Source organism: Orbicella faveolata, unplaced genomic scaffold (assembly GCF_042242905.1).
Source record: "Orbicella faveolata isolate gen_17 unplaced genomic scaffold, um_ofav_v1 contig_13, whole genome shotgun sequence".
Lineage (NCBI taxonomy): Eukaryota > Metazoa > Cnidaria > Anthozoa > Scleractinia > Merulinidae > Orbicella > Orbicella faveolata.
Genome location: NW_028301540.1, coordinates 7,838,189 through 7,862,280, shown reverse-complemented (window position 1 = coordinate 7,862,280; position 24,092 = coordinate 7,838,189). Strand labels below are relative to the sequence as shown.

The 24,092-nt window shown below is 40.5% G+C and overlaps 1 protein-coding gene across 2 annotated transcripts; it reads left to right on the top strand.

Annotated features, from left to right (window-relative positions):
* The first annotated feature begins 172 nt into the window (after positions 1-172).
* On the top strand, positions 173-22,480 carry LOC149114825 (uncharacterized). 2 transcript variants are annotated; one of them, XM_089284451.1, is made up of 10 exons: positions 173-368; positions 1,691-1,783; positions 9,053-9,712; positions 10,571-10,741; positions 11,626-14,708; positions 15,387-18,239; positions 18,903-19,030; positions 19,639-19,759; positions 20,143-20,225; positions 20,991-22,480. In XM_089284451.1, exons 3-10 carry the CDS (start codon positions 9,091-9,093, stop codon positions 21,049-21,051), a joined length of 7,122 nt encoding a protein of 2,373 aa, XP_089140577.1. In that variant the 5' UTR covers positions 173-368; positions 1,691-1,783; positions 9,053-9,090; the 3' UTR covers positions 21,052-22,480. The 2 variants fall into 2 exon arrangements, with proteins under 2 accessions (XP_089140577.1, XP_089140576.1); XM_089284450.1 differs by having other exon boundaries at positions 9,050-9,712.
* The last annotated feature ends 1,612 nt before the right edge of the window (positions 22,481-24,092 follow it).

Sequence of the window (24,092 nt, the reverse complement as noted above, 5' to 3'; positions counted from 1 at the left end):
GTGTGTGTCTTTTAATCTTTATTTCTATATCAGACGTGCCCCCTTCTTGCGCGGTTTCCGGTGTCGGTTATGTCTCGCCAAAGCGACGCGAAGTATTTCCGTCCGCCGCGCGCGAAACAAGACCTCTGGTACCCAGGGTAACGTGCGAACAATTTGACACACAAATACTTTACCGAATTCCCTGTGGGACATAGTTACTTTCACTTTCGTTTATGAAGGCGCGTCGCGTCGCGTCGCTTTTTCGACTTTCGTTTTTCGTTTCGATCAATTTATCAATATGGTAAAGTAACTATTCTGGTTCGAATTAGCAATCGAACCAGAATTTGTTACTTACTAACGCGCTCCAGGCGAATCGACCGCGGTAGAAGGTAAGTCAGGCTACCACTATTTACATCAGGATGCTACTATTGCTGCTGTGTTTTTAGTGTCTAAAATGGTTCGTAAATGACGAGATGTGATCATCTTGGTTTCTAGTCTGTTCATCCAAATACAATCTCGAATCTTAACTGCATGCATGAGTAACGACGAGACAGTTGTGATAACATGGCAAACAACTTGGATACGAAGAGAACTCAGAAGTTTCCATCTTGATGGCCATCGCCTGTCTAGACCGGAAAGAGTTCCGTTCTCCTTCGTCGAAGGCAACTGATTCTTTTTTGTTGGCACCGGCCCCTCAGTTTTTTCGCTAAATTGTTTGATCGAATCCGAAGGGGCAATGTTGAATACGGCGGCTAGCGACGACCGATATTGTCAAATCAACAAACCCTCTGAGTACAGCTCGGCGCTGTTTTGTCGTCGGTGTTAATTTTGATGGCGGTTCGATCGATTAACAGGAAGCTAAACCGGTCTTCACCAATTTTGCAACATTGTAGTCGAAAAATCAATAATTGTGGTTTTATTTTATTTTTATCAGCATAGTACATGGTCTATGGTTCGTTGCACTAAAAACTTAATGAAAGAAGTAATTCAAAGTTTCGCCATTTTGCCACACGCGCGTTTACTTAAGAGTATTTTTTTTCGGCATTTGTCGTTCAGGGAAACCTGGAGGAACAATAAAACGCGTTGATCCTATCGAGAAAATAACTTTGAAAGAGATTGGCCCATTCGGTCCCATGGAGTTTTTTCTATTTGTCAAAACATCAGTTGCATGTATTGATTAGGGCTCTTTCCCTTATTGGCTTTGTCTGCATATAAGAGACTCGTGACATTCAAGTGTCAGCTGTTATTTTGGGGGAAATGATTAAATGTGTTTTCTGCGAATGCCAGCAAAGAAAACTTGAGCAAACGTGCATGCAAAAACGAAGAGGCCAGTAACTGGCTCACTAATATATCGAAATATCGTTTAATCGTAGTTTGGGGGTGAAAGAACACAGATATAGTGATTCAAATACTGTATTCAGTGCACCACCAAAAACTAACTGTCTGTAACCAAGTGTTTGTTGCTCAGTAAAATTTAAATACCTTTCTCTTGAAATAAAAATGATCTGGCCTTCGTTTGAGAGCTGATTCAGCGAATTCAAAGGGAATTTCCAAGGTATACAAAATACCTAGTCTTAAAAACAGTAGTCAAGTTTAGTGTTGTTAAATTAGGACGTCATTCCGATGTTGTACATCAATGATCACGGATTGAGTATTAGGTCTGTTTTCACTTAATTTTCGAATAAATCGAATAAATCCGTTTTCGTTTTAGGCCGTACGATTTACAAGCTGCCTTGCTGTCGAAGAAACTGAACAAGTGGCGTGAAACTTATGAGTCGACTTGGTAATGCGTTTTTGAACTAAGGTGAGCATACCTGTTTTATTTCTCGGTATATTTGTAGCTTTCTATTTATCTTGAGAACAGACCCGGGACCGTGACCAATCAGTTACTTCAACATCATTAGTAGCCTACCTTCAGTGTGAATTTGCGGTTCTATAATGAACATTGAGTCGCAAGACTAGATGGACTGCTTCAGTGGTACCTAATTATACGAAATTTTCGCGACACTTTTATTTCGCGATTTTGAGGTGAGCATATTTCGCGACACTTAAATTCCGCGATTTTGCGAAAATTTTGTATTTTGAATCACTTTAACTTCGCGTTTTCGAGTAACACAGAACTCATTTCAATGTTACATAAACATGTTCTTGTATGTAGTAAACCGACTTTATCAGAGGTACAATAACGTTAAAATTAACAAAAACGCAACTGCTGGACTAAATGTTAACAATGCCATCACTTTAATTTCGCTATTTTTTTAAATCGCGATATTCACGAAATTAACGTGTCACGAAAATTTCATGTAGTAAGGTAGCTAATGGTTACTAGTAGGTTATTCAGTGACAAGTTGAGTATAATGTTTTAGGAGACAATTGGAAGATCGCCTGGCTCCACACTACGCTGGATAAATTTGAAAACGCAGCTTTATTTCTACGGCTTGGCCTACCGGACACACTAATCTGTCACGAAAACGGAGCTATTCGAAAACGCGCTTCAAACCGGAGGAATTTTGAAATCGCTGGCTTTGCGTTTTAGTGTAGACGGAAAATATTTTAAAGACGGAGCTTTTGGAAAACGATGACTTCACGATAATCATTTCTCTGCGCGAGTTTTCCTCAAACAAATCCAGAATGTAACCGGTGATCGTGACGGTTTCAGTTTTAAGTTTCTCCGGCGTAATACGGATGGAAAACATTTGATGCATTTTCAGATTGAAAACTTTGTTTTCAGATGTAGTCCGGCGTCATGTGGACGGAGCCTAAGTTGTTCTATTTCCCAAAGTTTTGCTGAGTTGACGCCGGGGGATAGAAACTTTTCATCTCTTGTTTCTTTTCGCTCTGAAAAGTCGGAGATGTCCAGATTTCTTGTAATCGAGACGTTTATGTGACCTTGTGTGTGAAAACAAAGTATGACGATGAAACACGAGTAACGCAGGCAACAGCAAAGGGCTCTTTAGCTGGACAGAACGCGAAGCGCAACATCTGGGCGCGAAGCAACGAAAATCAAACCCAGTTGTGTAATTTTTGTTTTCTCCTGTCTCGCGCTCCTCGCGCGTTAGGATCCTCATCATTAATTAACAGTCGCAAATTCGTAAATTTAGGGAAAGGATTGATTTGGGTTTGATGTTTACCAAACATGCCACTGTGGTCATGCACATATTAAGACCTAAGGACAATGCGGTTGCAAAAGCAATTTAGGCCTCTGGACTTAGAGTCGCGAGACCCTTCTCTCAAATCCTTCGCATTGTCACTACGTGGTGGTAACCCCACGTTCAAATCCTCATCTGTGATATGTTGACAGGAACCCATCGATTGGGAATTTTGCGAGCTTCTGGTTGATAAGCAAATTATTCGTTCGTTTAATTCCATTGTCTTCATTTTGGTGATTACGGCATGTGGGCTGGGCACTGCTATGCCGCTTTCGGAAGGCTATACTTGTGAGCTCACTTTTTCTTTCACTTTTGACATCATCGATTCTTAAACCAGTAATTGCCCTTTGTGCAGCTTTTGCACATCTAGGTGTTCATTTCGGTGACTGAATGTCCCTGCTCGTGCAGTCTCGGTTTTAAATGCTGCCACCTCTATTCATTAGCTGGAGAAGATATAAACGCCTCTAACGATCAACTGCTGAGAATACTTAGAGTGCAGAAACGCTGTAGTAGGTTAATATTAGACGCTAGTTTCCACGATCACTCGGTTCAACTGTTCAAGAAACTACAGTGGATGCCAATTAATGATCTAATACGCATGAAGAAATTGTGCATGATGTTTAAAATTGTGAATGGGGAGTGTCCGCATTATTTTACAAGTTATAGAACCTATGTTAAAAACACCTATTCTTATAATACTCGAGCTTCTTTTCATGATCATCTGGCGGTGTCGAAATGTCGCTCCAACGCAGACCTACGAACATTTCATGCAAGTGCCACTTACCTGTGGAACTGTCTAGACGACAAATTTAAAACTATCACACATGAAAGAAACTTAATTTAAGAAACTTTTAGTGAACAACTTTTTACAAAGTAATTCAGACCGTGAACATTTTACCGTCTCTACAACGTTTTGAAAATGTCTTGTGACATATTCGAATACATTTTATGTGCATGTTGTATTATATTTTAACTTCTTCAATATTTTAACATTTTTTAACTAAATATTTTTTTTCTTTTTTTTGTATATATATATATATATATAGCCCACAATGTAAACTATTGGGTTACCAGTAATTGTGTCAGCTATTAAAGTGTTTTTATTTTTATCTATTTAAGTTATCCGGACGAGATCTTTTATTTTAAAAAGGCCATTTCGAATCCTGGACGAGACTTTCTAGTTCGTTGTCTTTTCCTTTACTGCGCTGATTAGTCACAGAGTGCAGTCAAACCAAGTGAAGCGTACCCCTCAAGATTGCATGGAATGAATAGGGCACGTTCGATATATCAATGTTCTAACTTGGCTCCGAGGCTTTTAGGACAAACTTCTATGTTTGGTGGTGTTTTCTTTGTATCCAAGTCTCATTTGGGAATTGAAAGACAAGGAAACTTCAAAAAAATTGCAATTTTGATCCGAAAGCCGCGGATCGATGTTAGAATATTTGCAAGAATCTGTTCTGCTTTATTCAATTAAACCCGCAAGCCTTCCTTTGAGTGAACCGTGAACTTTCCACGCTTTCGTCCATATTTTAATTAATTCAAAATCAGCTTCTTCATTCAATCTATAACATTTTGTTATGACGCTTATATTACCCAAGGCTTTTTGGTTTATAGAATCATGCAAAGAATTCAGTAATCTGTTGCGGCTCCAACCAAAAGCTTAATAATAATACCTTAACGCAGGACGATACTGTGTTCGGTTCTGTGTTTTCGTGTTTGGTCTTTTTCCGACCTATATTTAGCACAGACCACGAGTAATCCCTCTTTCGCGTAATCCGTCGTGCGTGACGCGAAAGAAAACCGCGAGAAAAAAATGGCCGCGCGAGCTCCTGCGCAGGAAGCACGCGAAAGGATTTCGCTCTCAGGAATTCAGGCGGCCACCCTTTCCTCGCGGTTTATTTACGGTCTCGCTCGAACGGACTGAGCGAAAGACAAACTACTCGTAGACTCAATTTAGCATGTAAACTTCGTTAATTCGTGCTAATTTACAGTTGTATATTTTAAAAACCAACAAATACAGACCAACACTGGCTAGTTTATCTCCGATATGCTCCAACTGCCACTCCGAAGCTGTTTTCGACGTTTACGGGCATCAGCAGTATCGACACGTAGACAATGAGAAGCCTTGTGATGTGTTTATTTTGTGGAAAATTGTTCTGGTATAAAAGTATTATGTCAAGTGTAGACGTTCAAATCATAGGCCAAATAATAGGCACCTTAAGATACCAGGACGGGAAGAGCTAGGACGGCTACCGGAAGTAAATTTACTCAACGGGGCATGCGCACGAGAACTCTCCACTAATCTCTCTGCCGTCCTCGTCTCGTCGAGGACGTCATTTCGCCCGACTAGCTGTCGCACCGAAAACGTGAGTATTTTGCGCTTGTTTTGCCCTGATAAATGTTCTTATCGACTTTATTTTTAGTTACATCGATAGGAATGTTTATAAGGTTCGCATTTTTGGTGATTGTAGTGTAGAATACCACGCTGACATGCCAAAATGTGAATAAAAATATTCCTCGTCTGTTCGTTTGTGTTTCAGTCACTGTTCAGTCGCTGTCACGAGTGTGCAAGCTCGATACAAACTGTATGCATTGAGAATACATCAGTGTAAGTACAGTCGATAAAATGTTGTAAGAATGAATGCCATGGAGCGTCTGTCGAGCAAATAGAATACACATTTTCAAACTGATGTTTAGCTGTTGTTTTTTTATACTACCCGGAACTTGATGCAACGTTTGTTTTATTGTCATAATGCTTGTTACAATTACAGATGGAAATTGAAATGTTCACCAAAAGTCAGGATTCTTCGGCGACAGAATTCTCAAACGCTCCAGTGGTAAAAAGCCATCTGAAGCAGGTCGATCAGATTGTTCGTTTAATTTTCTCATACGGAAATTCAGGTTTCTCTATTAAAATATTGACAGATGTTTGCTTGGCTTATAAAGAAAAATAAATTCAGCATCGCTGTTCACTATCGTTTAAGCTTAATAGGATAAGATTTCTACCATCTTTTTTATTGTCTAAAGGATGTTTGAATTATTGACGTCGTCGTCCTTTGCAAAAATACACATCTTAAGCATTTTGTTTTTGGCGACACGACGGGACCCGCGAAAGTTTCCCGCGTCCACTGCCGTTCCCGTCCTGGCCTTCCCGTCCTCGTATCTTAAGGTCCCTAATATGTTGCGGTGACGGTGTTTCGTCGACTTTCGTGTGTTTGTTTTCACACAATTTTTTTTTTTTTTTGCGGTGTTGCGGTGTTCAGAGTACCCCCATGTCCTCCTCGTTTTGTTCTAAAACATTAGTCTCCGCTTGCAATTGCTAGCTTCCCTCTATTGACTCTTCAAACCCTGATTGGCTGACGTCAAAATATTCGAAAGTAAATATAATTTAGGCCACTTCGTAGACATGTATTTACATGAAAATAAGGAAGTGAAATCAAGGAACTTTTGAGCTTGTTAGCAAGTCATGATTGTTTGACGTTGAAATATAAATAGTGTGCTGGACAAAACTGCTCTGGATCGACATTTTTCGACAAAAAATTAAAGCAAGGAAAGTTATGCTAATCATTTTGTGACTGTCTTAAACCTTATTAAATTCCACACATGGAAAATTATTTTCATATGGATCACGCAAGGAAGACTTGAGTTACAACGTATCTAAATTTGCTAACTGAATCACAAAAGTACGAAAAATCGCGCGATTTCTAAGAGAAATAGTTGTGTTTTTCATCGACATCCTGGTATACCAGGGTTGTTGTGTGAAGAAGATCATTACGTGTTTGTGGATTTTTTGTCATGTACTCGATGAGATGCATGGGGAGCAATAATCCATCCAAACAGCACAATAGCACTGTGATACATCAGCGGTTTGGCGAATCAACGATTCAGGTTGTGGTGCTACCACCGAAGGGCCACAAGGCAAACAAGGCAAACCAAACAAAGTCTAATGGCAAGAAAATGCGAAAAATGGCAAGCTCCTGGTAGATGAGCCCAGAAACAGGCCCAGCATGTTTCCAAAAAGCACAAATAGGATTGTCTGAGGTTCTTGGCGAACAATGCTTTGACACAACAGGATTTTGTGCAATTGTGGTTTGTACGAAGCACGAACTAAAGGTCGCCGGCCATCTTCAAAACAGGTGGAAGACCGATTTTGGGGCAAGAAGAATTTAAAGAAGATCAATGTCTGAAGACAGCATCGCATTTCAGTGGGCACATAAGTGGTAAAGTCTTTCTCGTGCTTTCTTGTCAAATTATTGACAAAAAAATCCATAAACACGTAACGATGTTCTTCGCAAAACAACACTTCAAATGATACTTTTTTTCTCAGAAATCACGTGATTTTGCATACTTTTGTGATTCGGTTAGCAACAGTTGGCTACGCTGTAACGCAAGTCTCTCTTGCGTGATCTATATAGAAATAATTTTCCATGTGTAGAATTAAATAAAGTTTAAGACAATCGCAGGATTATTTGCGTCACTTAGCCTGTTTTAAGTTTTTGTTGTAAAGCGTCGATCCAGAACAGTTTTGTCCAAGAGTTCAAGTGAACATATGAAGATCATATAGTTGAACCGCGAAGAAAGATATGAAGACATGATATGATTGATCATTGCAGTACACAACTTAACCCTCGGATGTGAAGGGGGAGGGTGGGTGATGCCCCCCATAAGGTTTTTTCAAAGTTTTGAAAAGACGATCTGTTCTAAGAGGCTGACACTTTCAGTAGCTATTCACTCATCTTCTGCGGAAATTTTCATCAATCAATTTTTGACTCAAATTTCAGGTAGGTCTGACCAAAAATCAATTTTTTACAGACAATTTTGCCTTTTATTCAAGTTTTCTTCATCAAATTGCAGAATTTCACGAATTTGTAAATTTCACAAGCATTCTGACTGGATTTTGTACATTATTTCCTGACTCTTAAGAAAATCCAAGATGGCGGTCAAATGACGTCATTAAACATCAACAAAGATGGTATAATTTTGTAGAGCAAGCTCAGGGCTATCTACTTAAAGCAAATTTATTTCGCTGTGCCTTAACAGAACGAAAACCCATGGCAAGGACTCTATCCACTCCCCTTCCCCCCCCCCACCCCCCCAATTTTTGGAGCTCGGACACTGTTTGGCTCCAAAAAGTCGATTTCGGGTCCAAAAAGAGCATTTTTCCGCGAACGATGTAAAACGATTAAGTTCACCACGATTAAAAACATATTTGAAACCATAAATTGGGCGTCTAAAAAGAATATAGCTGTTTCGTGTCAGCGGCACTTTAAAGTGCATCTCACCCCCAAGTTTTTTTTGCTGAAACGAATCCACTTGTTATTCGAAGCATTTGGACGAAAAAAATTTTGAATTTGGTTGGATCCTCGATTTTCTATGCCCTTTCAAAGTCGCGATTGAATTGTTACGCGACCGCGTTTAGGGAGTCTGGGGCGGCGGTTGCTGATGACGTCTACCCAGGAACCAAACACAATAGCGTCTCAGTCAGCTCTCTGTAGCTGCTTACGAATATGGAAAGCAAACCGAATCGTTCCAATATATTTTGAGACTGAAACGTCCGATTGATATCGATTGTCGATTAATATCGATTATCGGTTTATCGATTGACTACGCCCGGTTTACGTCTTTATTGTACCATTGACCGATCATCGCCCGTAAATCGTACAGTATATCTTTCTTAAATCTGGGATATTGCTGCAACAGCCGATAACGCTTCTGGAAGGCGTTTCAGCGCACTTTTCGAAAGTGTATTTCACTATACCGGTTTACCGGGAGAAAGAAGTGGATACTATTGTCTCAGTTCGAACCAAAAGTGCTAGTGTAATTTTGCGGTTAGCCTGCGCGTAGACATTTCCTATTTCCTTTGCTTTACGGTGTTAGTTTTGTTTCTTATTATGGTACCTTTGTTTTCGTTTTAATCCCAGTAGGTACTATTGGTGTAGCTTTACTTGCTTTGGTAAATGCCATGGATGCTGCCTCAATAAATGTCCACGCCCATAGCAAAAAAACCATGAATTATACCCGACTTTGTCGGCTTCTAGTGGTCGGGGGAAGCCAGGTTCTTCGAGAGACGTTTGATAGAATACACCCCCCGGAAAGGCTTCACTATACGTTATCAAGACATCCGGTGCGAGCCTTCTTGGAATTGCTTCACACAGGCGATCACGGAATTCTTGACGGAGAACAATGGAGAATGCTCTACCCTTCCATGCCCTGCACTGTGTCATCACAAAACTTTGACATCACTCTGTTGATGGTGCTGTTGAGAAATGTTTCAGGCTTGACACCACCTGCCACTGGCTGGAATAGTCCTCCTCCTGAAACGGACATGAGTACTGAAGCTGACATCATCCGAGTGAAGGTTTGGGGAAACGAAGTATACGGTCATGGCAGCGAAGCCTTTGTTGACGACCTGATGTTTGATAGATACTGGCGGGATATTCAACAAACACTGATACGGCTTGGAGGAGGGCGTGACGGACCTCACATAGACATGGTTGATTGCGTGGACCATGGTATCGGGCGACATTATCAGGAAATTCTGCGGCAGTGGATAGAGGTCGAAGGCAAAATTGATCAAATTGAAGGTAGAATATTGCATAAACAGTACCTAGATAGATGTGCGTGCTTAGGATATACCGGATACCTTTAGCGGTGTCTCACGTTCATGTGACGTAGCGCGTGCGGCGTAAACTGTAGGTACCTAAACCGCTTATAGAGCTGGCAATCAAGCTGTATCAACAATTTTGAAATAAAGTTAATTGTCGAATTTTCAACGACCTCTAAATGGGAGCGTCCGAGTCACCTTTTGAAGCGAATTTTGTCATTCGGTAATTTAAAACGAACAAACTAAACAAACAAAACAAGCAAACAAAAAAATAAATAAATAAATAAATAACAACCGGGAAACAATATAGTCGAACAAAACAAAACAAGACAACGGGAGAATAAATGCAACGATTCGAACCTGTAAGATACAAACAAAACATTTCAAAACGTTTAAATGGTTGTCAAAACTGTAAGTTAAGGCGAGGTAAGGTAAGGTCTGCATACAAGCCAAGTGGCCCATCAGGCCGGAGTTTATCCCGGTTTCTGTAGCATGAAGCGACTAGGAAAATTTCCACTCCCCCCTGGATGGGATGCTAGTTCATCGCAGCGTTACACCCAGCGTTAAATTCTCCGGTATCCATTTGTACACCTGGGTGGAGAGAGGCACTGAGAGAGTTAAGTGTCTTCCGCCAGAGCACAACACAATGTCCCCAACCAGAGCTCGAACCCGAAGCGCTCGATCCGGTGACAAGCGCACTAACCATGAGGACACCGTTTTGTAACAACAGTTATTTAGAGGAGGTTTGCTTGTGTGAACGGCGTAACTGCTTTGCTGATACTTTCACTGATGGTTTGTCTTCTTTTAATTAAAGGGACTGTAATGTATACTTTTGCAGGTAACGTGGGTTGTTTGTATGCAGAAGCAGAGGATATTTCTCCCCTTCAGCCTTTTGAGGACTTCAAACCGACTTCAGAACATGGGACAACAAGAGTAGCTCTGAGGCTAATGACTAAACATTTACAATCGCTGAGGGAACCCAAAGCTTGTGTCTCTTCAAGAACTGCTGGTAAGACAGAACAACATTTATTTGCAAGGTTAAATATAACATACAAATTAAAAAATACACCCAAAAAATACACCCAATAATAACAATAGAGCTATTAAGTTGGGTACACAGAGTCAAGTCAGAAGTTAAGGCTGCACTAAATTGTCTAAATGTTAACATCGTAATCAAGTAAGTCTGGAATATTGAAGCGTATTATCTTTACTTATACATTTATGATATGGTGTGGTGTCTCATGTTTCTTTTTATTTTTCTCCAATACCTCTCTTCATAATTCAAAGGCCAATAAAAGGCCGAAAAAAGTTACTCCAAGATGAACGTCCAGGGCTTTTCTTAAACAGACATTTTATGTAATCAGGAGCCATGTAATAATTCAAATAACTGGCATCAGAGCACTTTTAATTGTTGCATCTATCTTTTCACTCACTGTTGCTGGCTAGTCCTTTAATTCTCTTCGAGGGCCAAAAAGAAGCGATTTTCGTGAACGTAACAAACCATACATGTTTTGCTACCGTTCAGCTCAGCCATAAATCTTAACTGCGAGCAGTCTCTTTCCAGTTTTCTAGCGTGCGACGCGAATACACGAATGCGAAGCAGAAGAAGAACACAGAGGCGGCGAGGGGTGGTTGTGTGGAAACAATGGAATCCCCTCATTCCCTTTTCGTTTCGTCTCCTAATTTTCTTTATTTTTACTTTTCCTATCGCGCGGAGGATTTCATGCTCGTAATCTATTATAAACCAGGCAATGGATATTTTCCGAGAAAGTAGTGCAGTGCAAATTATCAAATGCTTTACCTTGGAAAATTATAAAATCTGACCGAAATGTCATAATCAGCAGGGAGGTAGTCTAATCTATACATGTATACTTTTCCATTGTATTTTAACAGCATGTGGAACGAGAGAAATTCCGTTAAATAAAGAGATCAATTTACGCGAGGTTTCTGCTGAAAACGGCATAAATCGAATAACGTCAAAAATGTATCACACCGATGAGACGCGAAGAGTGAACGAAACTGTGGCACAGCTTGACAAGGCTTTTAACCTCCAGCAAAGCGACCATATAGTGGGTGCTCGGAAGAAACTTAAGGATGTCTTTGAAACCGTTAGGAAACTTCCTCCGCGTTTTTTCCGTATTCCAACTAAAGATGGTCTGAGAGTATTACGTCGTGGGAAAGAGCTTTTTGTTGAGGACAGCGTGTGTTGTTCTGTGAAGCATGGAACTTTGCTGTTGGACACAAGCAATTCCGGAGCGCAGTTTTACAGTAGTTTGCTTAGCGTTATTGGTGCCTTTGCTGAAGTAATCTCTGAGTTCAAAATGGCTAAAGAAACATTTTCATTGCTCATCGATTTCCATCAACAGTCAGCTTACACTAGCCGTAAGCGCGACCTCGGGGCTGCTTACAACAACACAGGGTGCATTTTACTAATGCTGGGGGAGTTGGAACAGGCAGAGTACAATTTTAAGACGTCTTTGAATTACTTGGAATCGGCCAAACAACGTTATCAGCTACACATTCCGTTATTGGAGACAATGTGCATTGCAGTAAATAGCAACATTGGTCGTTTGCATCAGCTTTCTAGGAATTATTCCAAGGCCCTTGAGAAGCAAGTACAGTTGGTGGAAACCTGTAAAACTAAAGAAGTAAACGAGTTACCTCTTCAGGTTGTGTTTACATTGCTCAATAACCTGGCAGTGCTGTATACCACTCTTGGAAAATTCAGCAAAGCAGAGCAGGAGTTGAATTGGATGTTGTCGTACTGCTACAAAATGCAAAGAGAGGACTGCGATTTCCTTCTCAACTTGGTAGCGCTGCATCTTTCTGAAGTATTCTTGACTCATGGAAAACCAAAGGAAGCAGAGAAAGCGTTTAGGCTTGATGATGACATAGACTTTGCAGAAATGTTTGGAGGACTACATATCAATGTACGTATTGAAACAGTTGAGAAGTTGGTAGACGTGTTGGTCCTAAAGGGCAAAATCAGATTTGCCCGTGAACTTCTCGACAGAGGTGTAGACCGTCTCAAGAACATTTTTGGACCGGACCATCTTAATGTTGCCTTGCTGTTGTATAAGCAAGGAAAAATTCTAACCCTCGCTGGTGAGGTCTCGAACGCGGCGGAGAAATTCAAATGCTCTATTGGAATCTTGGAAGAGATATTCGGGATAAAGCATCCGCTTCTTCTCAAGTGCTACAGGTCTGTGGGTGAACTGGCTTTGAGATCGAAACAACCAGATGAATCGTATTTTTACTTTCAGAGAGCCATGGAAAACATAGAAGCCATATACCAAGTGTCATTTGTCAATCAGTTGTCCAAGACGTATTTAGAAATGACGAGCTCCAACACCTTTTATCAAAGCAAGATGCTAGAGGATACCTGGAAGATTGAAGGTCTAGTTGCTGAGCATGGTGTGGTATTGGCAGTGTTGCTATCACGACCAGTTGTCCAGGACGACATCCCTCCTTTAAGAAGATCTAAAACCAAACTAAAGCAGCCTTTTTCTACAAACAGCAGGGACGTACAATGCCCAGACTCCAAGGAGATAGTTTCATTCAAATATGCAAGTGATTTCTTGCAGACTGGTCAGATATTCCTTCGTCAAAGAATGAAAAAAGAAGCTGCTGCCTTTTTCCAGCAAGCAAGGAAGTATTCTATGGCATTAGACGCCACCCGAGGTCCTGCCTACGCATGTATTACACGTCTGTACGACGTTCTCACCGAAAAACGACTCGGAAACCGAGAAACATTGGAAAATAAACATGAGATGTTTAATTGTCTGAAAGAGCTTAATGAAGTCAGCGCAAAGATCAGCAGTGAGAGTAGCTCCAAAAGATCAACTGAAGCAACAACAACAACAGTGGCAACAGCAGCAGCAACAGCAACAACAACGGCGACATTTGATGACCAGCTTGACATAAAACTTGTGCTAATTTTCCTCATTCTCTTGTCTATTGAGATGAAAATGATCGATACGACGTTCGCGGCGTATGACCTGTATTCTAGAATTTCTCAGAACGAAGATGGATTTTTACATGTCCTCAATGGCGAAGTTCAAGTTTATGCATCGAAAATATCAATCACCTGCAACGGGAAAACTGCCCTGCAAGACGTCCTTGTCTCTTCCACGGTTGGTTTGAAAGAAATTGACTCGCAACGGCCCCACCCTGACGACGAGTTATACAGAAGTTTAGCCTTTAAGAAGAATGTGCCAACTGACAGCTTTCTGGTGGCTTACACTTCACCTGTCTTTCTGGATATCGAGGATCTGCGAGCACTAGACAGAAAGGTATCACTTTCAGTCCAAGAGTGCTTTCAACAGAAGTGTTTTGAAACTGGAGTTGAAGACAGTGCGACTCAAGTTGTTGTAGATCTGACCACGGCGACGTCTACTTGTGACCACCATAACGTCTTGTTAACTGTTAGTCGTATTGAGCTTTTGTCTCTCTGTTTGTTGCAAGAGGCCACCTGTGAAATACCTCAAGGGGGAAATATTTCAGAAATCTCCACGGCGATGTCCCAGGAGACCGTTCGCTTGACCTTCGAAGATGAGCAAACGAGCTATTTCATGTTTAGCAAGAATGCTCTTTACCTTCTTCAGCAGTGCAGTTCTGGTAAAAGTTCAACCCTGTCAGTACAGCATCACTGCCTTTCCTTGACGATCACCCACCCAGTGAAAGCGCGCGTTACGCTGTGGCGCAAGGACAGATCCATCAGTCAAAAAGTACGGTTCGTTCAAACAACAACAAGGCATGACATGGCAGGCTGGACAGTGCCTCGGCAAAGGTGCTCTGCAGAGTTTGCTGTAGCAGAAAGGCTCTTTCTGCCAGCCATTGATCATTTGGCAAACGCTTATCAAGTGCCATGCAAAACTGACAAGTCCCCGGAGGTCTCAGACGTGCACTGTGAGCAAAGTGGGTTTCTCTTGGATGGGCGGCAACCAAAGGAGATAAAAGTTGTCAGTCTAAAGATGGTAAGAACTTACGCAAAAGGTGTTCTTCGAACGTCTCATACTGCTGAGTTTCAAATATCCTAAATGTAGTGCAGATTTTTTCTAGAGATTCTTCATTTAAACCCAGAATGCAGATGATCTTATTGACAAGTGTTTTGGAAACATTCGCAATCGACGCACTTTGTCGCGAGAAAGCACTCCAGTGCCGTAATGAAAGTCACCTATCCACCAAGTGAAACCATCTCACCTCTGATTTAGTTCATTTGCAGACAATACACGAGAATGTCTTGACTCGTGTAAGTAAGACTGTAGGCAAAGATCAAACTCGATTGTTATCTGGTTTTTGAGGCCTAACAGCTTACACTAGTTGATAGCACCAACCTGGCAAAGCTGAATCAAATCCCTGTGAAGCCTGGAACTTCAGTGAACTCCGCTTGTTTCCCCATTAGTTCTCTTAAGTGTTCAAACACCTAGTTTCTTTAACAAGGACACATGCTCATGTACATTATGTATTCTTTACAGTTGTTTATATGCATGTGCATAGTCTTGTCCTAACTACTTGAAGAAGCCATAAAACGTTGGCATCAACCATATTATTTTGAACTGAAGAATGTACCTTAACTTCCTTCTAATTTACTCTCTTCGGCCGTTGAGAACTACATATCTTCCCTTATTTACGATTTCATTTCTAATTGCTAGGAAAAGAGTGAAACTCTTCGAAACAGTTTAAATGCTACCATTCTGGAAAACCTAACGATCGTCAGCGAGTTATCAAGTCACCTCCAAGAAGATGTCATACAAGAAGGTGACAATGACTTTGCCGCGGAAGCACACAGAGTAGATGAAAGTCGTTTACCTACTTCTTCTCAAAGTCAATTCGAGCAGGAAGTCACTTCCAGTGACCATGATCTCCAGCCATCGAGCTTAAATCCTGTAGCAAACATACAGAGCCACCATTCATCGTTGGAGGCTCCAAATTTGGCCGGTGGAGAAGAGATGCCAGAGACTCGCGAGACATATCCCATGCCTAGGGAAGAAGAAGATGACAAGCTGCTGGGAAGAAGTCTTTTTGAAAAGGATAGAGACTCAAGACGTTCCTTAATAATTGAGTTACACCACGAAGTTACCAGGAAATCGAATTTAATGAACGAACAGGACGGTCCTTCAGATATAGTGACACAGCAAGTTGGCAACCTTGTGATTGATACCGAAAATGCAGGGACATGTCATACCGCCACCTCACGTAACCGTCTAACACGCACGGACATCACTAACAATAGTATCGAGAATGCGACGTTTAATCCTAAAGTTGAACTGCGAGCCCCAAATTTGATCGAACCGCAGTCCAAACCAGACCCAAACGGCGATGAAGACGCACTGGAGAACCATCTTCTTGAAAAAGACAGAAAATCAAAAGGGGTGTCCATTACCAAGTCAAGAGGCCCAAAGATGGAAGAAATATTGCCTACATGGAATAATGAAACTGATACAAATGAGGATTTTGCAGAAGACCAAGGTTTGTATGAAAATCAACAATTTGAAAGTTCTCCAGAAAACGTTCCTGGACAAAGCACAAAAGACGAAGTAAAGCGACGCCTTATTGACGCTGATATGGATGATTCAGTAACTCATGATGGAACAGAGAATGCCACATTGGATAATCAATACCAGTCAAACTCACGTTCCTCTACTCATGGTCAAACACAGCATCTACAAGATGTCACTCAAAGACAGAAAAAGTACACAATCTTTCAGGAGGAAAAGGACGACACAATTTCACCAATGGAAATGGGAGAAGAATACATTTTTCAGCGAAGAAACGAACGAGAAAGACGCGATGGACAAAACGAGCCCCTGGTAAACAAAAAATTTTCTCAAGCCTTCACACTTGCCAGTGTGACAAAAAGAGAAACATCAAGATCATCATTTAATGTTCACGACGACACTGTTCCCGACGGACCCATGGGAACCTTCAACGGAATCCATAACAGTTCGATTGATCTAGTGGCTTCAAGAAACAGAGATGTTGTCGACGGGCCTCTGAAGAGAGTCGGGAATAATCTCCAAATTCAATCAGGCTTGGTATCCGAAAACGCAGACGGAATGTTCACTTCTCGGAGACAAATTGTGGACGAGACTAACTGTGAAGAATTACATCGCGGTACACGAAGAAATGAAAAATTACGAGCATGCCAGCAAAGCGGAAAAAACACAAGTTTCCGGAATTCGCAGCTCGCATTTCTGGGAGATGATGTTCTTGTCGACGGTGATGCGACAGGCTCGCTCCGCGAAGAAGACAAAATGGTAAATGGTCCTGCTTTGACAGGCGAGGCGTTCACGACATGTCAAGATGGTACCGAGAGGATCTGTGAAAATGACATGAGACCATTTTCGTCGAATGCTGCTAGAGATGAGGTCGATGGTCGAGTCTATTCTCCTAAGAGCGATGCTAACGTCAATGATCCTCCAGGATTCGGAGGAGCTAGACCAAAAGAAATATCACGAAACTCAACCAGAAGAAATTGTTCGAGCAAGACAAAGATGTCTGAACCAATATCAACTTATCAGCACAACGAAACGGGAGAAATTGGTTTAAAGCCTGGCTTTTTGGCACGCCATACCGTGAAGAGTAATGGAGCAATATTGGATTTACCTCCGCAAGACGGTTGGGATAAGCCCTACTTCTCCGCCAGAGCTTGTGAAAATATTACCTATAGCGACCACCTGCGATTATCGGGAGAGGGAATCAACCCGCCTGGCTATACATCGAGTTCTAGTAGTCAAGGCTTATATGCACCGGCAACGTTTGCAGCTAGAACCTCTACACGAGGTAATGCTCAATCACTTGCCATCCACCAGAAACCTTCACTTAATCAAAAGGAAAGTTGGCATTTTCCACCTCTTGAAAGTCCCAGTTGTGATCAAGGTTTATGTGCATATGTAAGTCAGCAAAATGCTTCTCTTGAAGCACTTTTTGGTAGTCTTGGATCAGGAACTGCTTACGATGAGATGGATTCCATGTCGAATGAATACCACAACAGCATGGGGAACGTTGACAATAGAATGGTCAAGTCACCTGCAGTGAGTGATGGTCATCATTCTTCATCTGTAGATTCTACGTCCTCCCTCCTCGGAAGTCTTCAACAGATATTGTCCAAAACCGTCAACCTTATTGCTTCAAGTAATGCTGTGGCAAGACAACCTCAAAAAGAGCCAAAAGAAGCCGTTAAACTTAGTGTACAGGAAGAAGCAAGAGGACGCAGAGAACAGGAACGAGCCGTGAGAACAGGAGCCGAGGATTCAAGGAATCAAGAGGAATCTACACAGGACAATGAAGAAACCGAGAGGCAGCACACACCCACACCAGTACAGGAAACTCCGCGTCCTGTCTGCAGCCACTACCAGCGCCGTTGCTTGGTCCGTTTTCCCTGCTGTGAGAAGTTCTACCCTTGCCATCGTTGCCACAACGAGTCGAAAGACTGCAGCAATGATCAAGCGAGAGCCACTAATGCTACTCACATACGATGCACTATCTGCTACCATGAACAAGTGGTAAGATGTAAATTTCTTCTGTATTCTTTATACTCTTTGAAGGCTCCGTCAGATTAGGTTTCTTTTAGAGGAGTAAGGCGGATATTAACGTAGGTCTACATCAGCTTACCGGCTGCCCCTACCTGCTTAGCCTTGTTATTAAATAAAGATTGATTGCTTGCTTACTTGATCGATCAAACCATTGATTGCCTAGGCCTTAAAATGATTGACTGATTGATTGATTGATTGATTGATTGATTGATCGATCGATCGATCGATTGACTGAAGTATTTATTCCCATTGAATATTATGTTCTGCTTTTTGGGCAATTAAAAAGGAAAAATGTGATATCCCAGTCCTTTGAACCAAGGGTTCGGAAGCCAAATGCACAGGACACGCTTCAAGAAATTACATTATTTATTTTCTCGTTTTACACCTCGACAGATGGTAATTGACAGTGGATAAGTCTTTCAAATCAGAGTTTAACGTTTCCTGTGGTACAGTGAGCTTTGTAGGTTTCTTTAAGCTCACAGGAAACAAAGCCAAAGCTAAGTTAGAAACAGGTCACATCGGTGATCTGCCCCCTCGCCTATTTGTCGCAGAAAATGAAAATTAAGCATCACGCAATGACTGAATTGAAAAATTTTACTTAAATATTAGTTGTCTTATTGTTATAACTTTCAGATAGACGAACAAAGCCAAAACTGTGGTGGTTGTAAATCAAAAATGTCTGAGTATTTCTGTGCCACCTGTAAGCATTTTACGTCAGTTGACAAAAATCCGTTTCACTGTGATAAATGCGGGATCTGCAGGTAAGTTGGAGATATGCATGTCCAATGAGTAAACTTTGAAAACTTTGAGTAAACTTTGAAAAATATATACATATGACGAAATTAGGAAACTGAAAAAAGGCACCTTACCCGGATGTGGTCTATTTGGCATTTGTTGCAATTCCCATTTTGACCCTATTCAAATCGGAGCGTAGAGGTTAAAAGTGACCGCACTGACCTTGACCGGTTATAATTTTTTCTCAATAATTAAGTACATCTGCAAAATTATCTCGACTGGCAAACATTTGGTTTACCAGAATTTAACATTCATGCAGTTCTTTTTGCTACATTTTTGCTTCATTTTTGCTACATTTTTTGCTACAAGACTTCTAGCATTATCGTATCGGTTTTGATAAGTTTTCAGCCTAGTTCTTAGGCATGGTCGGTTCAGTGAAGTGTTGGGTCTGTTATTTGCGATCCATGCCCTTATCTATTCATTTGAAACTCTCGGAGAATTTAATTTGTCGATAATTGCGATCACAGAAGACCGCAAAAAGCCCGATCTAAATATGGTATGATTTTGTTGGAAGAAAGATCCTCGTTGACTCCAAGATGCCACACGAAACTAACTTAATTGTCCGCCATTGCAGAATCCACCGAGACAGATCGTTCCATTGCGATGTTTGTAACGTGTGCCTGGACAAACGTCTTCAGGGAAAACACAAGTGTAGACCGGACTCTGGACACGATGAATGCTGCATTTGTTTGGAGGTTAGCTTTTTCATCCTTATCTGACAGAGGACCGCTTCAGATTTCCTCTGCCTAGTAAATATAAGACTCCGAAAACTTTTGTTGGACAGGAATCGTGATTTCGGGTGATAGTTTCGATTTATCCAACGGAAATCTAGAATAATAGTATACTAAGTGGATGAAGTATTCGAGACTATGCTTAAGCTATATGGACAGTTCATGTTTCAAACACAGATTCCCTTGTATGTTTAATTTCGCATGTTAATGAAGGACAAACAATTTTTCTGTGGAGGTGGGGGGGGGGGGTGTAGGCTCACAAAGGAGAGACTCAGTTTAAAAAGAAAAATACCTTTGTAGCGCGGTATCATTAGGAGCTCAGTTATTTTCTTGTGTACTGTTTTCAGGATGCTTTTAGCGGCTGTCAAATTCTTCCTTGCTCGCACAAAGTTCACAGAGACTGCGCTATTGCAATGATACAAAATGGCGTGTAAGTATCCATGGAAGTTCCAATATTTTGTTCAGCTAACTCTTTAGGGCAATCAAATAAAGGCATTGAGATCCTGCAAAGCACGCCAACACGGGGTTGGGGAAATTCCAAGGTGCTACAATCGCGGATATAAAACGACGAGGAGAGGCCAATCTTTTGTTGACCTGTATCAGTAAAATAGTTAAATAATAATAAATAGTGAGGCAATAGACGGCACTCTGATGGTTACAGAAAGGAGAAGAAAAACGGGATTGAAACACAATTTTGAGCTAATTTAAGTAACATTGGCACCAATTTTTGTGAAGCAAATGCTGGTGTAAATTGAAGTATTTTAATCGTTGTTATGACAAAGTCATTATGTGGGGCGTGGTCGTCTGATGGTTAGTGAGATGCACCCTAGATCGAGCGGTCTGGGTTCGAGCCTAAAATTAAAAACCCCCTTTATTTTAGTGCTAAGTGCTTATAACTAAAAAACGAGTACGGCGACCCCCTTGTTTTATTATAGAATTGTAATTACAGTGTCAACATTCAATGCTACAAAAAGTTGAAAAAGTTGTAGGAGCGGATTCATAGCCACCTTAAATTTTCCAAAAGTTGTTTTCCAAATAACGCCTCGCATTATCTGACAAAGAGTGGTAACACTGATTCATCAAACTAGAAGTACTGAAGAAATGCTGGAGACCTATGTGAAACACCTTAACTTATGGAGAAAAAGGATAATCGAAGTGAAGGCTAAATTTATTTTCCTGTTTTATTTTTCCACAGCCGTTCATGTCCAATTTGCCGCCATCCGCTGTTTAGTCAACCTCAAAATAGTCCTCAGTAAATGGAACAAGTCGATAACATTTTTTTGTGATGATTTAAAGAAACAAGAAGACAATTAAGATAAACAAAAAGAAGTGGCAATACAGAAGAAGAAAGAAAATTATTCAAAACCCGTGATATTAAATTTTTAGCTTTGCACGATGTTTCAACTCGACCTTTTACAAAAAATTAAAGGAAAAAAAAAATACAAGTATCTATCTTGTATTTACGATGTTAGATAGCTGCGGCAGTATTCAATTAAGTGCAGAGTTTTCGTTGAGAGAAGCAAACGATTTATGCCTCGTTTTCAAAGAAACAGAAGAATGATAAAAAAAAATGTTGGGATGCTAGAACTTTAAATATTTTGAAATACACTCTTTACAAAATCCAATATCTTTCCATAGAAACGAAAGTCGCAGTCGCATGATTTACATAGATTCGACATCCCTCAAACTCGACCTTTTCTTTCTCTATGAATTGTTGCTTTAAGGTCTCTGTACTCGCATTTAATTAAATGTGAGTACAGAGAAAAAAATAATGGAACATCGCACTGCCTTGCACAATTAACTTTCATCAGCCTTTTGGATTTTAAATACTAGATAGTCCTAGATGGAGACAACGGAGTCAAATACTAGTTATAGTTTTAAGTGTATGTTTCCATCCCCTTAGTTTGCGCTAGTATAGTATTGCCACTTCTTTAACAAACTTTTTTGATTATTATCGATGGACCGATTAACTGAACAGTAATTACATTGGGCGAAAGACAGTTGCGCTGTAAAGTGCGAGAAAGGGCCCCCTGTGCCATGTGAAGCGGAACGATGTAATTAGAAGCAAAGGACAAGTGTCAGAGATAACTAAAAGATCATTGTCACAAAATAATTAGATACATGTAACAGGTTGCTACAGCCTGTTAAGGGCTATTAAGTTTTTTTATCTAGCACATTAGCAACGTCATAGCAACGGTTAGTCATAATATAACTGGTAGCATGGCCGTTCCACTTCAAAAAGAAACAGGTCAAGTCATAATTAGTATAGAGTAGATTAAGACTAGTCTAAGTATCCCTTGCTGGTAGAGGGCTTCCTGGGTTTAGGTTGGGCCTAGGCATCAGATTAGTCATTTGGTGTTTCTTGAGAGGGAACCTAGTAAGCTTCGTGGTTTCTATTAGATTACCTCGCCATTTTGTTTTCTATCCTTTAATACATAAATTTAGTTTTGTATCTTCATTGTTATCTTGTATATTAATTTTTGCAATTTATTCTACTTTTGCTTGTGTGGCAAATAAAAAAAAAATAATAATAATAATCAAAAAATAAGCATTGATGACGTCATTTACCGATTTTTCACGGTTATTCGCGCTGACTGTCAGTTTGTCGTTAAAGCTACTTTATTCACTCGCCTGTATTTTCTTGTAACCTTTTACCACTCGGAAATAAATTCATATCTTCACGCCGCCGTGTAGTATACTCTAACTCTCCCGAATTTAAGCAGCCAATCAGAATGCCTGAAAAAACACTAACCACTGATTTGGTATACACTAAAAAGACGCGGTCATTGCTTGGCTTTCCGGAGTGATTAGAAGCTTATTAACCCACGACATTCTGATGTGTATGTATGTGTGTGTAGGTGTGTTTCAAAGCTGCCAAGACTACACCTGTGATGATGTAGCTTCCAAATATCATTATTTTTAGTCCCTTACCAAAGCTCGTTCGTGCGATTTCGGTTGATCTTATTAGTGTAATTTGGTTGTGAGCACTGCTTCTTTTTTTAACAAATACACTTTCAGGGGTGCAGGAGATGAAAGCTTCCAATTACAAACTTGCAAAATTGCAAACTTGAATTAGAGAAAAGACAAAAAGAAACGAAAAAAAAAAAAACGCTAAGTTTTTCGAAGATCTGCCATCTGTGAAAAATCAACATTTAGCTTACAAGAAAACTCTGTCCATGAAAAATGTACTTATTATAGCTTAGTACAAGAAAACTCTTTCCGTTACGGTAAAAGGAGAGAATGGACTTTGGTTAGGTTTTTGTTGTAATGTTACATCGGAAGTGTCGTTTAAGTTCAATCTCTCAACCCTAACATACAAGATGGACTTTTTACAACCTCGAAGCCGGGGACTCTTATTCTCTGTTCAAGGGGCCGGTTGTAATGTCATATAACATCCCGTATACTTGTCAAGTTCGTCAATTCTTGGACATAACCTTTTCGTCAGGAAATGACGTAATCGATTTTTTACAACTAAACCTTCGGTCAAAAGAAGAAGAATAGCAAAAATAAGAAGCTGAGCTTCGCCTGAGTGGAGTTATCTCAACAAACCCTTTCGAGATCTTAGCAGCGGAGCGCGTATTTTATGAAAATCTTTATAAATCTAGATGAGATGGTTCGGAAGTAAATAAACCTAATTTTCACTTTGAAGACTTACCTATACCAACACTTTCAAACGATTCTTCTTATCTTGGTGAAGGTTTAATAAGCATAGAGGAATGCAAAAAAGTTTCAAAGTCCTTTCCGTTAAATAAGGTACCCGGAAATGACGGGCCATCAGTAGAATTTTACAAGACTTTTTGGGATTTTATAGGTGATCCTTTAATTGCAAGTTTTCATGAATCTTTTGCTAAAGGAACAATGAGTCCATTCACAAAGACAGGCGGTTATCACACTGATCGAGAAAAAAAGACCAAGGTCGCTGTGATCTTAGGAATTGGAGGCCAATCTCCCTACTGAACGTCGATGCGAAGATAGCTTCAAAAGTTATCTCCGAAATAATGAAGCGTCTTTTACCTGGATGAATTCACCATAATCAGTCAGGATATATTCCAGGGAGAAATATTAGCGAGCATATAGGTTCAATTCTGGATATAATGGAATATACGAAAGTTAAGAAATTACCTGGTCTTTTATTATTTATTGATTTCGAAAAAGCCTTCGACAGCTTAGAATGGGACTTCCTTGAAAAATGTTTAGAAAAATTCAATTTTGGACCAGATTTTATAAGATGGGTTCATATCTTCTACAACGACGTTCAAAGTTGCGTTATAAACAACGGCTTATGCTCTCACTATTT

Coding starts and splice junctions, on each gene's coding strand:
- LOC149114825 (XM_089284451.1), top strand. CDS start 9,091: ATGGATGCTGCCTCAATAAATGTCCACGCCCATAGCAAAAAAACCATG. Junction 19,031..19,638: donor GATAAATGCGGGATCTGCAG/GTAAGTTGGAGA, acceptor CCGCCATTGCAG/AATCCACCGAGACAGATCGT. Junction 19,760..20,142: donor AATGCTGCATTTGTTTGGAG/GTTAGCTTTTTC, acceptor TACTGTTTTCAG/GATGCTTTTAGCGGCTGTCA.